General features: G+C 46.6%; 1 protein-coding gene across 2 annotated transcripts in view; it reads left to right on the top strand.

Moving 5' to 3' along the window:
• Positions 1-16,192, top strand: part of PARPBP (PARP1 binding protein) — a 75,600-nt gene that overhangs the window by 1,033 nt on the left and 58,375 nt on the right. The window contains exons 2-3 of one of the 2 annotated variants that reach the window (XM_069629929.1): positions 11,516-11,675; positions 12,497-12,724. In XM_069629929.1, coding sequence (XP_069486030.1) covers positions 11,526-11,675; positions 12,497-12,724 — 378 coding nt within the window. In that variant the 5' untranslated portion in view covers positions 11,516-11,525. The remainder of the gene's footprint in view (positions 1-11,515; positions 11,676-12,496; positions 12,725-16,192) is intronic. The other variant, XM_069629930.1, reaches the window with a different exon arrangement.

Here is a 16,192-nt window from a genome sequence, read left to right as displayed (position 1 = left end):
TCTATTGCATAATTGCCTGATAGTGGGAGGAGATGTTTGTAGTCATTGGCATAGTTGATATTGCCTATGTTAATGGCGTCTAAGATGTCAGAGAGGTTTAGTGAATATGTTGTATAGAGTAGGGTAGATGCAGGAGACTTGCGCAACCCCACAGGGGATGGGGGTTGAGGAAGCACTTGCATGCTCTGTGAACACTTGTATGACCCTGCCTTCTGGGAAGAAAGAAATCCATTTGGTTGCTTCCTGCGAGAAGTAGGCTGCAGAGGTGAGGTGGTGACACAAGATTTTATGGTCTACCAGGTCGAAGGCAGCTGACTGGTCCAGAGGGAGGAGCAGGCCCAGTTTATCATACTTTCAGGGTGCTAAACTGACCCCATAGAATGCTTACACAGTTGCTTCCAGGCTCTGCACTGCTGCTAGAGCCTGAGACTATAGAATGCTTACACAGTACAATGCTTCCAGGCTCTGCACTGCTGCTAGAGCCTGACACCATAGAATGCTTACACAGTACAATGCTTCCAGGCTCTGCGCTGCTGCTAGAGCCTGACACTATAAAATGCTTGGACTGCCCAATGCTTCCAACTGCTACTAGAGCCTGACACTATAGAATGGTTAGGATGTACAATGCTTCCAGGCTCTGCACTGCTGCTAGAGCCTGACACTATAGAATGCTTACACAGTACAATGCTTCCAGGCTCTGCACTGCTGCTAGAGCCTGACACTATAGAATGGTTAGGATGTACAATGCTTCCAGGCTCTGCCCTGCTGCTAGAGCCTGAGACTATAGAATGCTTACACAGTACAATGCTTCCAGGCTCTGCACTGCTGCTAGAGCCTGACACCATAGAATGCTTACACAGTACAATGCTTCCAGGCTCTGTGCTGCTGCTAGAGCCTGACACTATAAAATGCTTGGACTGCCCAATGCTTCCAACTGCTACTAGAGCCTGACACTATAGAATGGTTAGGATGTACAATGCTTCCAGGCTCTGCACTGCTGCTAGAGCCTGACACTATAGAATGCTTACACAGTACAATGCTTCCAGGCTCTGCACTGCTGCTAGAGCCTGACACTATAGAATGGTTAGGATGTACAATGCTTCCAGGCTCTGCACTGCTGGTAGAGCCTGACACTATAGAATGCTGACACAGTACAATGCTTCCAGGCTCTGCACTGCTGCTAGAGCCTGAGACTATAGAATGGTTACACAGTACAATGTTTCCAACTGCTGCTGGAGCCTGACACTATAGAATGCTTACACAGTACAATGCTTCCAGGCTCTGCTGCTAGAGCCTGACACTATAGAATGGTTAGGATGTACAATGCTTCCAGGCTCTGCACTGCTGCTAGAGCCTGAGACTATAGAATGCTTACACAGTACAATGCTTCCAACTGCTGCTAGAGCCTGACACTATAGAATGCTGACACAGTACACTGCTTCCAGGCTCTGCGCTGCTGCTGAAGCCTGACACTATAGAATGCTTACACAGTACAATGCTTCCAGGCTCTGCGCTGCTGCTGAAGCCAGACACTATAGAATGCTTAGGATGTACAGTGTTTAAAGGCTTGCATTTTAATGCAAGGCTTTCCAGGTGAGTCGTTGGGGTGGATGGAGGCGTGTGGGTGTTCCCATTGATGTCCATGGAATGCAACGTGCCTGGTAGTGACGATGGCTGGCTCATAGCTTGTATTTTGAAATATTTACCCCCAATTAAGTTGTTACTTTGCCCATTTTTGGTGAAATGCATGTGGGCTCTTCACATTACTCTGGAGGGTTCTGGGGGCCATTTTCTTCTCATGAAGGCCTGAGTTGCTGCAGGGAAGCCCATTTGAGATGCATGTAACCACCAGACTCCCATAAGCGGACGAGTGCAGCGGCCTTGGCTGTGCGCTTTTCTCAAAGACTCCGCCTTTTTGTCTCTGGGAAAACCAATCCAAGGAGTAAAAAGGCTTTTGTTCAACATGGGCACGTTTGCAACAAACCTTCTGGGCCGAGGTTTCTCTATAAAACTTAATTCGCATGAGTGAGGTTTTTATTTGTATATGGTTTATTCAATCCTTTACAAAAATCAAGACAAGCATATCAAATTTAAAACTTCACAAAAGTAAAAAAAAATTAAAAAAATCTGCACTATCAATACAAACAAAACTGAGAAATATACAACAATAAAAAATGGAATATTATACGATACTCATTGTACTCAAACATTACATATAATAGTTTCCCACTCATTGAATGCTACAAATGCAAAAAACATAATACCAATTTATGCCTAAAAGATGAAGAGTAAAATGAACCTACAAAAATAGGCAAAGAACAGAAAAAACAGGCAGGATAACAAACTTTGCTCTATTATAAATTTAAACTTTATAAATCCGGATAGAGCCAGGCCCCTATGAATAGTTCGAATGTTCAGGCATCTTTTCCATGTCCACTCCTCTTAATATGTAATGGAATTGGCATTTAGAAGTTCGAGATATTTAACCCTAAGTGGAGGTTGTGTCACACACTCCATAACCAGATGTTTTAACGACTCCTCATTTGCCAGGCAGAACCTGCATCTAGCAAGGTCTGCCGAGTTCGGCCCTCTTCTGACTAGGATGTCTCTAGTGGGGAGGACATTCCATCTAGCCCTAAGGACAATACCTCGATATAGTCTGTCCGGAAATTGTAAAATGACCTCATGATTCAAATGCAATAGTGAAGGGTAAGAGTGAAATTTGTCTAGTTTTCAATCAAAGTTGAATAGTGCACGCTTTACAAACATAGGGTTTCAGATCAAAGTCTCCATTGACATCCCCATCTTCTCCAGTATGGCCTCTGATCGAACCCTTAGAAATCAATATGTATGAAAAATCCAAGTTTCTATCCATGATCTTACCAATATCCTCTCGGATAACCTAAAAAATACATCGCCAAGTCTTCTCCTAGGATATTTTAATCTTGGTTACGAAGATCCCTCAGATCCTAATGCCACACAGATCAAAGACTCCATTGAGGAATCAGGCTTCACCCAAAAGGTAACAGGCGTCACTCACTCGAAGGGCAGAACCCTTGATTGGATAGCGGACCACCATTGTGTAACGTCCGTTAATGCCATAACACCCCTGCCCTGGTCTAACCACCACCTGATCTTTCTCCCTTGAAGTCACAGCCCCCCTTCATGCCATCAGTATAGCTCCTGCTATTCCTACAAGGAACAAAAAGAACATTACATCTGACAAACTAATTCCGCTGATCATCCCCACCTTGACCCTGCAGACCCACTTACCTTGGTCGAAGAGTACAATAAGGCAATGTTAACCGCTTTGGATACCATAGCACCCTTGAAAATCAGAAAATGCAAACGGAGAAAACATGTTAACTCATGGTTCTCCCCCTACCTAAAAGCCATTAGACTTGAGAAACGCAAATATGCAAAGATATGGAGATTAAACCCCTCTGATACTAACAAAAATAATCTCTCAAAACTAGCCTCCCTACACAAAAAAGAAATAATCCTTGTTAAACAAGACTCCTACAATTCACGCATCACTCAAGCTAACTCCAATACGAAGGAACTATTCATAATACTTAAAGAATTGGAAACACCTATCCAAGCCCCTGACGCCTGCCTTAAGGACAAAACCTGGTGCACCAGCATCCAGAGCGCCCTAGCTAATGAAATAACGACCCTCCAGGCTAAAATCAACAAAAAAGAATCCCTCCTCCTTGCCTCCAACTCTAACAATATCATGGCCCCTGTGCCCTTGTACAATTCCCCCCTCACCCCCGTCCGAATGACCTAAACCCCTTTTCAACTTTAAGAAAGTATCCACTCTATAAGTTGAAAAGTCATCTTAACTCTCAAACCGTTTAACTTGCACGGCAACCCCTGTCCTGCACAAATCATAAAGGATGCTGCAAGGGACCTTCCCCATTCATAACAAAACTCATAAATGCTTCACCACCTGTACCTTTCCCAACAACTTGGAACGGTCGTGGGTACTCCCACTTCTAAAAAACTTGACCTGTCCATTCCCACTAATTATTGCCCCTTTACGACAGTGCCATTCCTGATTAAAATTCTGGACAAGGTAGGGTACCTCCAAATTACAAATAACAATATCTGGAATGCAACCACCTCCTTAGACCGCAACTGCGGAATGGAAACTGTTATCGACCTTAAAGCACAAATAGACACCCTGAGAGACCACGGTAACACAGCATTACTTTGGCTGCTCGACCTTTCAGCAGCTTTTGACTTGGTCGATCACAAGACTCTCTGCCACCACTTAGACTCAGCCACCCACTTCTCACGAGAAGCCATGGTTGGATTCAATCCTTCTTAGATAATAGAACTATGCGGGTCATCGCACCTTCAGCAGCCGCAGACCCTGTTCCTATCACTTGCATTGTGTCTCAGGGCTCTTGTGTTTTGCCCACTCTGTACAACATCTTCACAAAGCCCCTTTTTGATCTAGATGGCCTGGGTATCACCTACACTAATTATGCAGACGATACACAGATCCTCATCCCGTTGACGGGAGATTAGGACAAGGATTTGGCCTTTGTGAACAGAGTATATCTCATCATCCAGGCATGGATGGCCTCTCATGGACTATGCCTGAATGATGACAAAACGGAACTCCTCATTCTGGGCACCAAGGCTAACCTCAATAAACTAGGCCACTTAGACAACAACATCCCAGTAGCCAAGGAAGTGAAAACTCTTGGTTTTTACCTAGACTCCATTCTCGCCTTCAAAAAACAACTAAACTCTATGGCTTCGGCCACCGCCTACACGTGTAAGTTAATTAGAGCAGCTAAGCCATTCCTTACACCCTGCATTACTCTAGCAAGAGCCTTGGTTTTATCTAAATTGGGTTACTGCAACACCCTATACTTAGGCTGCAATAAATACATTACCAACAAGACCCAGATCTTACAAAACAATGCTTTGAGAGCAGCCATTAACATTCCCAAGAAAGCCCATATATCAGACTTTAGAAGATCCACCAAAGATAAAATTCTCCTTAAATCAGCCTCCCTAACTCATAAATGTTTACACATGGCCGCCCCCCAGTACCTTACTTCCAGATTCCGGAGACAATCCTCCAACCGCACCTCCAGAACAGCCACTGCTAACCTACTTCAAGTGCCTAGATTCAAATGTATGAAGACTGGTGGTAATGGCTTCCCAGTCAAAGTTGCCCAAACTGGAACTCACTCCCACCCTCATTAAGAGAAGACATGTCCTACCTAAGCTTCAGATCCAACCTTATTCAATGGATTAAGGATTATGACATTTGACCCCTACCACACTACCGTCCACTACTGCGTTTAATTGTTGCTTGATGTTTCCTGCTACCGTTTGTTCTTTTGTATGAATTTTGCCAACACTGTTAATATATTGTATTGTAACGCACAGCAATGTAACCTAAGCTGAACAATCCTCTTTTCCTTCTTCTGCGCCCTAATACCTTTGGGTCTGGTGCGCATTATAAATAATAAAACAATTTATTTGGCACTCCGGTTTACATTTTTGAGTACTGGGATATACAGCCCACTGTACAGGTGCCCACATTGATACTATACCCAATTCAAATCTGATTGCAGAGATGGGAATCGCATTCGGCACACCCAGCGATCTTCTCCAGATGCGGCCCTTTATGCGATTCAGTTTGTCGCTCACTCTCTTGGGAAGCAATTCCAGGCCATAGATCAATTTAGGTATGATTGTCCTCTCATAGAATATCAGGGCGTGTTTCAAAGAAAATTTGCCAACTTTCAATCAATCCTGACCACCTGCGCTTCTAGCAATTTTGCCTTATGTAAGATAGGTTCAATTATTGCCTTAGAGCTAGGATAGGCAGAGAAATTGAAACCCAAATATCGCACTGACTCAACCAATTTCAAAGGAATCTCACCCAACTTACGGTTATAACCTGAAATCAACTCTTGCTTTTCTAAAAGATAGAATTCTAGTTTTAGAGGGATTAATTGTTAACCCATTGGTTTTAGCATATACTTCAAAATTACTCAGACCGTTGCAACCTCACCTTGGTGTTATCAAAGATCAATAGATCATCTGCGTATGCTAGCCAAATAATTTTATCCTTGCCGATCTTAGGGGCCAGGAGTTATTCTTTGGTGAGCGAGATGGCTACATCTGAAAAAATTGAACAGCCAGGGTGCCAATGTGCAACCCTGTCTGACCCCCTGAAAAGATCTAATTCTCCTTGAGAGATCTCCTCCTTGATTCAAGCAAATTCAGACCCCACAGTTCTCGTAGACCCCACACATTCACCTCAAGAGCCCTGCAGGTAGGCCCTAACTGGCCAACTTAGCCACAATCAGCCCCGGTCAAACGCGGCTGTCTGGTCGATTGAAGCCATATACGTACAGCCACCTGCTGTCAACCCTGCCACCTCTTGTACACACTTCAGGGCAAGTCCGTTAGCATTGGTCCAGTGGGCCATTCTAAAGCCCGTCTGGAATTGATCCAGCGGGTGACGCCTGTGAGCCCACTCCTCGTGTGACAATAGGAAAGAGAAGATCTTGCAGTCTGCATTGATTAATGAAATCGGACGTTAATGCGCCAGGTCAGTCCTGCTGCCACACTTGAGAGTGGGACATCATGAGATGTGTTCCAAGATACAGGGGTCACCCATGAGGACAATATATCACTGAACTCCAGGCACAACAACTGGGCCCACAAACTTGGATTGTCCTTAAAGATGTTATTCGTATGGCCATTTGGGCCCTGAGCACTTGAACGCTTACATCTGGTGATCAATTTTAAGATGGTTTCTAATTCAACTTGGGGGGGGTTCAAGTTGGCCCCCTGATTGGGGGGGGTTCAAGAGGCCCCCTGATGTTCGACCCACCGTCCCATCTCTAGCGGATTGGATAAAAACGCTACAGCCGTCCTGAGTTGGTGCTGAGGTTAACCATTTCCCTTGTAGGCAAATGCAATTAACCATTCTCAACATTTTTATACACACACAATTGGCAAAAAGATGAACATTGCCTCAGGTATTCCGAGATTTCAAACATAGCGTTCTACTCTTCCAATGGTCACCCAAAGAGCAATTATTTTCATGGAACCAGTTTTTGACATAGAGAGGAGACGATGGATGCCCAATCCATATCATTCAGCACTCCACTCTGGGGCAATTTATTAGGGATGGCGGCAACCTTAGGGAGGTAGCAATGGATTGGCTCATGCCATTCTTGAGGGTTCCCTTGTTTGATCCATGTATCTGAGAGATTTCAAAACCCAATCCTGCCAGTTCATTTTGGGTGAAAATTAGTTCTCTTGCCAGAGGAGAGGATAGGAACATAATACTGGTGCTCAAATCCTCTCTAACTGGGAAGGAAACTCTCCCAATGTCAGCCGATGACACCAAAGCCAGGCTTGGAATAGCCGCAAAGATGGTTAGAATGTTTGGCCGGTTCATACAAATCTGATAGTCCAAGCCCAGAGTGCAATGAATCTTAACTTGATGTATTTCACGTCCCCCACCATTCAGTCTGTCGTGTGACTACTTTCCCTTTGAGTGCATCAGAATAGGAGTGTTTTGTTAATGGGGCACTTGATGGGCCATGAAATGATTCACCAATCACCACAGGTGCCACCAGTGAGCCCTCTCACAGTAGCACCTGAAGGATAATGAAAGCGCTGCAACAGGTCCTTCATACCAGCTGAGACTCTGGGATCTTTAGATTCTGGGAGGAGGTCGGCCACCTCTTTGAGGAATGTTGATTTTTCCCATACCAGATCCTGCCACCACCCTGTCTATAGGCAAAATGGGATTAAGACACGGAAGAGGCAATTTTGTGGTAGGATATCCCCTGTGACCAACATGGGCCTGAAAGCGTCATTCACACCTCCCAAACCCACCCTTGGTACCTTGTGCGCAACTACCAGAGGACTTGCTGTAGTGCATGCATGCACCATTTTTCCCTCCACTCTGTTCCCCGGCATATGCACAGAGGTAGTCGATTACCCCCCCCCCCCCCCGATGAGCCCCAGATAGACTGAAATTGGCTGGCAAATGGGCCAAATCTGTAATAATAATAATAATAATTAGGCTTTTATATAGCGCTACAAACCCTCAGGTATCTGAGCGCTGCTTATTATTACCCACGGTGTGTGGTGCTCATTTATCGACCTCGGAAGGATGAAAGGCTGAGTTTGGCCCTGCCAGGATTCGAACCTGCGTTAACAGGCTCTGCACGGGTGTCAAAGCGGGCGCTCTACTCGCTGTGCCACTTGACCTTGTAAGGGCCCCCTCCCTGCTCACCCCAAAATCCGGTTGGATATGGAAGTGGATTAATAGGAGAATCTTTCAACCTCAGACCCTGGCTCATATCGGGGTAGGGGGGGCCACCCCCTTCCTTAATGAGTTCCATACTCATCACAAGTGACTTTGTAATAGGCTTCAAGGGAGCTGACACTCCAACCACCCGATCCAGTATTGTTGGTATATTCTCAGATATGGTCTCAGATTTTTTACACCGATTCATGGATTGGGATTACCTGTTCCGGTACAGGTGACAATCTAGCACGAAACAGAGTGCGGTGGGCCGTTCTTAAAGCCCGCCCTCTGCTTCAATGCTTTGCCCTTCAACACAATAGTATTTTTATTAGAAAAAGGGGGGCGGGGGGTCTCTTGCCCTTTTGGCTAAATTCCCTTCACCTTCCATGGGCAAATTTACTTCCTCCCCAACCAGAGATTGATCGTTAGGGATGTCAATGATATCGGCGTCAGTCCCAGTAGTATCCCGTACTTGATTATCAATTGGATGATCCATTACAGTGGATTTAGAGCTCACTTCCAAAGGGGTCAACTGATCATTCGATCCCAGATCATCAGGAATTTCAATAACAGACCCCAGGACATTATCAGAATTTTTATTCGGCTGCACGACATTCCTAGTTTCCACCTCCTCCCTTGTAGCCAAATTGGCAAAACGAACCTCAAACCCCAGTTGTTCAAGTTTTGAGGTAACCTTAGTTAATGTAGTATTGGTAGATTTCAATTCGGCCCAAATGTTTTCATATAGGGAAACAAAAGAACTCAACACCATATTCAAAGCCGATAGTGGGGTGAGACAGGCAAATATGTTCGTCCACCTCCCTATGATGTAACTCAGAGGAGCCTTCATGAAATCCTACGCCATCTCCTATCTGGGAAGATGCTTGATGATTCCTCGTTTATTACTTCCACCAGAGGAGTCGGAGAGTCAAACGTAGGGGCCTTACAAGGCTTCTGTGACTGTAAACTGGACAGCTCTGTATTCAGGGCCTCCAATTCACCTTCCGCTTGATCAGACAATTCAATGATACTAATGTCAGTCAAGTCTGAGCCCCCCAAAATTGGGCTGTGAAGACCTCACTGAATGGTCGAGCATTGCTGTTCCTTTTAGTGCTGGCAGAGATTTAATCTGTGCTCGTTGTGGCAGATTTAATAAAGTAGTGGTCCTTGACCATTTGACCAGAAATTGGCCTTAACAAAAGCATTGTATTGATTGCCCGAGATGATAAATTTGAAATTACCGCCTCGCTCCCCTTCCGGTGCACTTGGTGTCATGGTCGGGATAGAAAAACTTAAAACCATTACCTCTGTTTCCTTCTTTCCATTGTAGATCTCTTTACAGATGGTTACAGCTGGTTCAAGTGGGGGAGGTGGATTTCCAGTCATATAGGCAAGTTTAAAAGCTGTTTTCTGGGCTTCACATGTTCTTACATCATCCTCAGCAGTAAATGTTACCCCTGTTTCGGCTCGTAGAGGGATGTTTCCCTCGTATTTGGGCTTTGTATATTCATTGATGGTATAATAGGACCCCCCTCCCCCCAACTGGATTCCACTTACTCCACAGGGTACCACCATGTGCTCTTGTACAGGCGTACGTAGGCCAGCTCCACTACGTAGTCCTGATCTCATTGGGATTGATCAAGAGCCAATGCACTAAACAGTCTGGGTCAAAGGGTGCAGCCAACAGATGCACCCCGCAGTCCCTGGACCCGAGTGTATAAAGAAATGGAATCAAAATCAGCCTCTAGCAGTCGCTGATCTATGTTCTAGCTAGCAAATGCAAATTTCCCTTATTTTCCAGGTGTAACTGCGGTTGGAAACATAACCACCAAGGTCAATAATGGGATCAAAGAAGACTTGCCTCAAGTCTCCCACTTCATATCTCATACGGTTGTTTTGGAATCTCACCCTTAGGTCTGCTATAAGCGTGCTGAGCAAATCCTCTTTGCTCACTGCGAAGTCTCGGGCCGTCGGCTGAAGATGTACAGAAGGTCAAGATTCGCCACCCCTCACACGGAGCACAGCAAACAGCCAAACAGCATCAACAAAAAATGCGCGCCCTTAACTCTGTTGGCTTCATGAGTGAGGTTATTGGGAATGGATTTCAGAGTCTTTGGATCACATGTTTCACCTGAACTATTGCACTTAGTGTATTTTTTAGGTAGTGCGGGAAGTGGGGGGCGGTTTCTCCACGCTGTACCCTCCAGAGGGACCCTAGGCAGTACTCCTGGGTAAGGGGTTCTGTCATCTGATGGTGGGGTCCAGTACTAGTGGCAACCCAAAGAGGCGACCCTGTATCTTTACTATGCAGAAAATCAGTTTACGGTTAAAAGATTTATACTTGTTTATATAATACTCCCATGGGGAAATGGGATTTAAATGGGGAGTAAAATACTTCCACTTAAAAATCTTATGGGGCACCCTGTACATGTGGGGGACGGGGGTGGCGGGCGGTTGCGCATCATCAGAGGAGGTGGGCGTGCATGCATCTTTCACTGTTTCTGTATGTTTTTATTGCTTAATAAAAAGCATGCATTGCCCAAGCGGAGGTTTTGGCTGCTGCATGGGCCTCGCGGGGGTCCACACCATTGCAGAGTAGTGTTCATGAAGAATGCTTGAGTGAGTGGCACACTGCTTTTCCTTGGCAGTGAACCTCCAGGTACTGGTTCCAGCTGGCATAATTCTGCCTTTTGCCATCATGCATGTTCAGAAACGCACAGCCCCAATAGCCTAGCAGGGCCATGCTTAGTCCAGCACGCACATACGGTGCAGTCACCACAACAGGGCCACATGTGCGAGGCCTGCACACACATGCCAGAATCATTGGGCCGGGAGGGCCTTGCAGAGCAACACGGGTTTGAATCCAAGCCCCGTGCTTAGGGACTGGCCCCAGGTATTATACGTGTTATAAAAGATTCAGTAAATTGTGCACAGTTGGCACAATGTCTGAGAGAATGAGAAACCTGGAGTGTCAAGTGGGCGAATGCATGGGCAAGTACCCAGGGCAGGGTGTCAACACTGGACGTTTTGGAAGTGCTGGGGAGGATGGGGTGGGGGGGCTTTGTTACCCCTCCTGGGTGGCGGTTTGACCCCCTCGCCCAGGGTGTAATTCATATTCTTCAGTCCAAGCTGGAGTAGGACCTCTTTGCCTGGGAACGTCATGGGTAACGCGGGGCCATGTTTGACTTGCCATCCTTTCCTTCTGCCTAGGTGTGCCAGGATGAGTGCCAGCCACCAAGACATCTTGAGAATGCTCCAGTTGGTCAGAAGGCACTTGGCTGCATCGCCCGGGTGCGAGAGGACCACCCTGTGCGGGGCGGACTGCATGCTGCGGATCCTGCAGCTGGCGATGGCCGAGGTCCATAAGCAGGTGGGTCCTTCTGCTCCTTCACACTGGGCCTTTCATGGCTTTGCGTTGTCTTTTCCCTTCGCTTTGATAATGGAGGGGGGGGGGGCTGGGGAAGTTGTACTCTGCATGCATGGGTAACTTCCCTCCCCTGAGATGACTTGAGACCTTGCCAATTGCTGCTGTTGGGATGTGGACCCCCTTTGAGTGCTGCTGAAAATTATCCCTGGGGTTTAGGGGTTCAAGTTAGTTGCTTTTAATCCCCCAGGGCCAATGGTGCCATGCACCTGTCTGACCTTAACTCTGTGTTGGAAATTCGTATAAAGAAGCCTGCGGTCTCCCCTGAAAGACACCTACGTATAATCAGCCAATAGCTGGACTTCACACACTTAATGGCTAATGCCATGGTGCCTTATCGCCTGCCTGCCACACTCAGCTCTCCATGCTGAAGCCCATGTGTGTGCTAGTTCTGGACTGCAGGCAGTGCCAGGCTCTTTTGTGCTGTGGGGGGGTCTTGACGTGGGTGGCATTGTTTGAAGGTTGGGTCTGTGCTGAGGGGGGGGGGGTCTTGGTGTGGGTGGCATTGCTTGAGGGCTTTGTCTGTGCTGGGGGGTCTTGACGTGGGTGGCATTTCTTGAGGGCTGGGTCTGTGCTGGGGGGGGGCTTGGTGTGGGTGCCATTGCTTGAGGGTTGGGTCTGTGCTGGGGGTGTCTTGGCGTGGGTGGCATTGTTTGAGGGCTGGGTCTGTGCTGGGGGAGGTCTTGATGTGGGTGGCATTGCTTGAGGGCTGAGTGTTCAGCTTCTAGTGATGGTGACTTCCTCTCCCCCATCTTTCCAATCTTTAGAGCTTCGGGGAATTTACAGTGTCCCTCAGTGATGTGTTGGCCACGTGGAATTACTTCCTGCATGATAAGCTGTCCCTTGAGCATGGCATGAGAGAGCCTGAGGATTACACGGCTGTCAGAGCATCGTATGACGCCTGTCTTAAGAGTGGCAACATGCTGGACCTGATTGACGTGTTTCTGAAGTCAGTGGAGCTCGAGTCTGGAGCCCTTTCTGGATCTGTATCACCAGTGAGTTTTTCTCAATTCTTTTCCCTGAAAACCAGGTCTTATTCTCGAGCAGTTGCAGTCGGAAGCGTGTAGTCTAGGCTTCCATGCTGCTTGCCCACAGAAAAGTCTTTAGCAGTGGCCTCTTTCATAGTCCTACTGAGCGTCTTCAGGAGAACCATCTCCGTTTCCGGAAGCGCCTCCAAAACCTTCCTCTTTGCTTCTGCTTTCTCTCCTCCTCTCCCCTGCTGATCTCCTGGCTGAAACTGCACTGTTACCTGGCCACCCTCTGATCTCAGACCCCAGAACCCCCCCTGACCCCCCAAACCCGTTGCTCCCCTGCACTGCCTCTCTGGCGTCACCCGCACTTGGGGTCTGTTCTCTGTATCCCTACACCCCCCTACCAGCACTTGACAACGGATGTATGCACTTACCCTTGCACTTGCCACCAGCTGGCCGCACTTTACTTGTATCTTTTTTTATTTTTCTATTTATTTCTATTTCTATTTATTTTTTACTGTCGTTCCCTTGTACTGCGCTGCCCCTTCACCCTCGCACTTTTCCCCCTCCCTTTGCGCAATCTCAATGTACCTGGCCTAGTAAGATGGTTCTGTTTTCCCTTTGTTTCTCCCCCCCAAGCCCCCCTTGGCTTGTTGCGCCATGAAACACTTGTGTATAGGCGCGTTTAATGCCTACCATATATAACGTATGGCCCTTTTATCGTGCATGTAATGGATGGGGTTGCAGAATAACGGAGTCCAAATAATTGAATCAAAATGAATGAATGAAAATGGCAAAGGTGTCGTTTTATTAACAATTGTCTAAAATGAGGAGGTACAACAGACATCAACAGACGCTCTCTCGGCTCAACAAATTACCCATCTAAACCTCCTTGAATGCAAAAAATACATCCTACTACGTGGCAAATAGGAAAAACCTACAAGGTATTGATAGGTTCAAGGGGAACTTCTAAGTATACGTTCTATAAGGACTGGGATTGTGATTGGCTGCCCACTATCAGGTGGACAACTTATGCCTACCTCTAAAACATGTCATCTTCAACACTGTTTACCCGGTTTATCACTGGCTCTCAAACTCGAAGGCTCTTAATTATATGGCCCTCTACAACTGGTTGGCACGCTTGTGCCCTTCTGGAACATACTCAGCAGCATGTGAGCTCAGACCCAGGTGCCAGGAGGTGGACTTGACTTTACCTCCCCAACCAATTATCCCAACATCTCATCACCCATACCGTCTGCCATGAAAATTGTCTTTGAACTTGGCCTTGTAAAGCATTCTTGTCTGTGGGGAAAATACACAAGTGCAGGCGCTCACTATTCTAGGACTCCGCGCTCCTCTATTTACATCATTGGCTCACTGGTCCATTCTGCAGCATTTAAATGTCTTAAATTAATAAAAAATGGCACTCTTGGTGTTTTTTCCTTGCCCCTTAATAAGTGGCGACATCCTTCGCACATTCAGTGCTTTCAAGAATAGATGGCCGACCTTGACTACTTCTGTTTTGATGCCAGGCCAGACACCCTCGCCATGCGCTTCTACGATCTCAGCTTATTTGTGGTGGGAAACAATTGCCAGCCTCCCCATAGTTTTCAGCTTAAATTCATGACACCAATATCCAGCTCCTATACAATGGCGGCTTCGCCTGCAGTCTGTTCACTACGTATTTCTTTGATCACTTGGTCTACTTGCGTTTCAGCATCTGTACATCTATTGAACGGTTGTATTTCTGCAGCACTTCACACACGTGCAATCTTCTGCATTTGAATGTTTACTTGATCCTTGCATTCCTCATTAGTTTCCATAAGATCCATGCATTCTCTTCAGCCAGTATTGTCAGTGCGTCACACTCGTCTCTTGTCATGTCACTACCTTCTTTCTTTTTTCATATTCCTTCGGGGAGTTCCTCCCTCAGATTGTTGTCTCTTCGGGGATACATTGTACACAGTTCTCTCAGTGGATACTACTTGCTGCGGTATTGTCACAACTGCTGGTGTCCAACATGGCACAGTCTCCGACTTCCAACATATAGCAAACAGGGGGCGGGGATTTCCTGCGAGGTGTGCGGCTGCTCCTCTACACTACGTTGTAAACCTTCATTGGCCCTTTAAAGTGTTTAAGATTTTCCAAAAGATACAGAACTGTGAATGGTGGGGAGACCTTCTGGCTGAATCCTGGTGGGGATTGAGTTGTGAAGCTCTTGCCCGATCTAGTCTGAGGGTCCTCTCCTGCCCTACAGCACCTCATGTGGGTTACAAGGACGTGAGCAATAGTGCCTTTTCAAGATGGTAGAGTGCTGCTTACTTGTGGCACTAGCCTCCCCCACTCTGTACTTCTGCCCCCTGCCTTCATCTGCTACAGATTGAAGTCTTCTCTGGAATAGTCTCGAGTGTCCCTCCTTTGACATGGACATGGCCCAGCTCAGATTCTCTCTGGAGGCTCGACGCATCCACAGTATTTGGTGTTTTTTAGGGTTGGGGACCTAGCAGTGTAGCCTCCCAATGCACTGGTAAAGGAAAAGGCCAGACTCCAATGGTAGCTGTAGTTTAGCTGCTGGGATTAACTTCAGGGGGGAGAACACTGGCAAAGAGTACAGTTAGTTCAATAGTCACCCCAAAAGAACACCTCACACTGGTATACTGCGAAATCTACCCTTTATTACACGTGGAATATCGGAGACAGTGTTCTGGTTAAACATGACCCACAGGGCAGTGAAGACATATCTATTGAGACCCCTCCTTGGTGGAAGATGATGAACACGCAGCCGTTTGAGAGATCAGCAAAGAACTAGAGCCTAGACAAGACCTATATTGATACCATTCTGTTCAGGACTCTAGGTTCACACAGAGCAGAGACCGCAGAACCCATCTTCCCCCCCCCCCCCAAAATGAGATTCCGCTCTACCTTCGGCGACCCTTATTTATCAAGAATGGAGCCCAGTTTACTTCTATCCTATGTCTGGTCCATGACGGCGGGATATAAGACTCCCTCCTTGACCAGCGCGTCCTGAGCGCAAGTTTAGGCTTTGTAACGTACTGTTCCTTCACACCGCGTCAAACCGAATTTAGTATCGGAAAGTTGGCCTCCATGAAGAAATCAAGGCTCGGGAGGATATCTCGCGCTCACACCAATGGCTAATTGAAAGACCTATTATCACTAGTGCTATAATTCTTCTGAATAAGTGCAAAAGTTCCTCAAGTTACATAACACTTGTCAGTTCAGTATAATTTATTAATTTGACTTCCAAAGTAAAGAACAGCCGACACGTGTTTCGACCTTGGTCGTTATCAAGGCCACTCTATGTCAATGGATTAAATCTTCTGTCCCTATATTGTAGACCCTGAAAGTCTATGTTCCTAACATAAAGTAACAGATTAGTTTACTCTCTTGTTGCCTAAGTTTGAGCCTAAGATTTCCACCCCGTTTACCCATCTTCACTTGCATAAGACCAATGAATCTTATGTCTTCCTGGCT

The sequence above is a fragment of the Ambystoma mexicanum genome, chromosome 12 (assembly GCF_040938575.1).
Source record: "Ambystoma mexicanum isolate Mex_15411 chromosome 12, UKY_AmexF1_1, whole genome shotgun sequence".
Classification (NCBI taxonomy): Eukaryota; Metazoa; Chordata; class Amphibia; order Caudata; family Ambystomatidae; genus Ambystoma; species Ambystoma mexicanum.
Note: the sequence above shows the minus strand (reverse complement) of the source record. Positions and strands in the feature narration are given on the sequence as shown.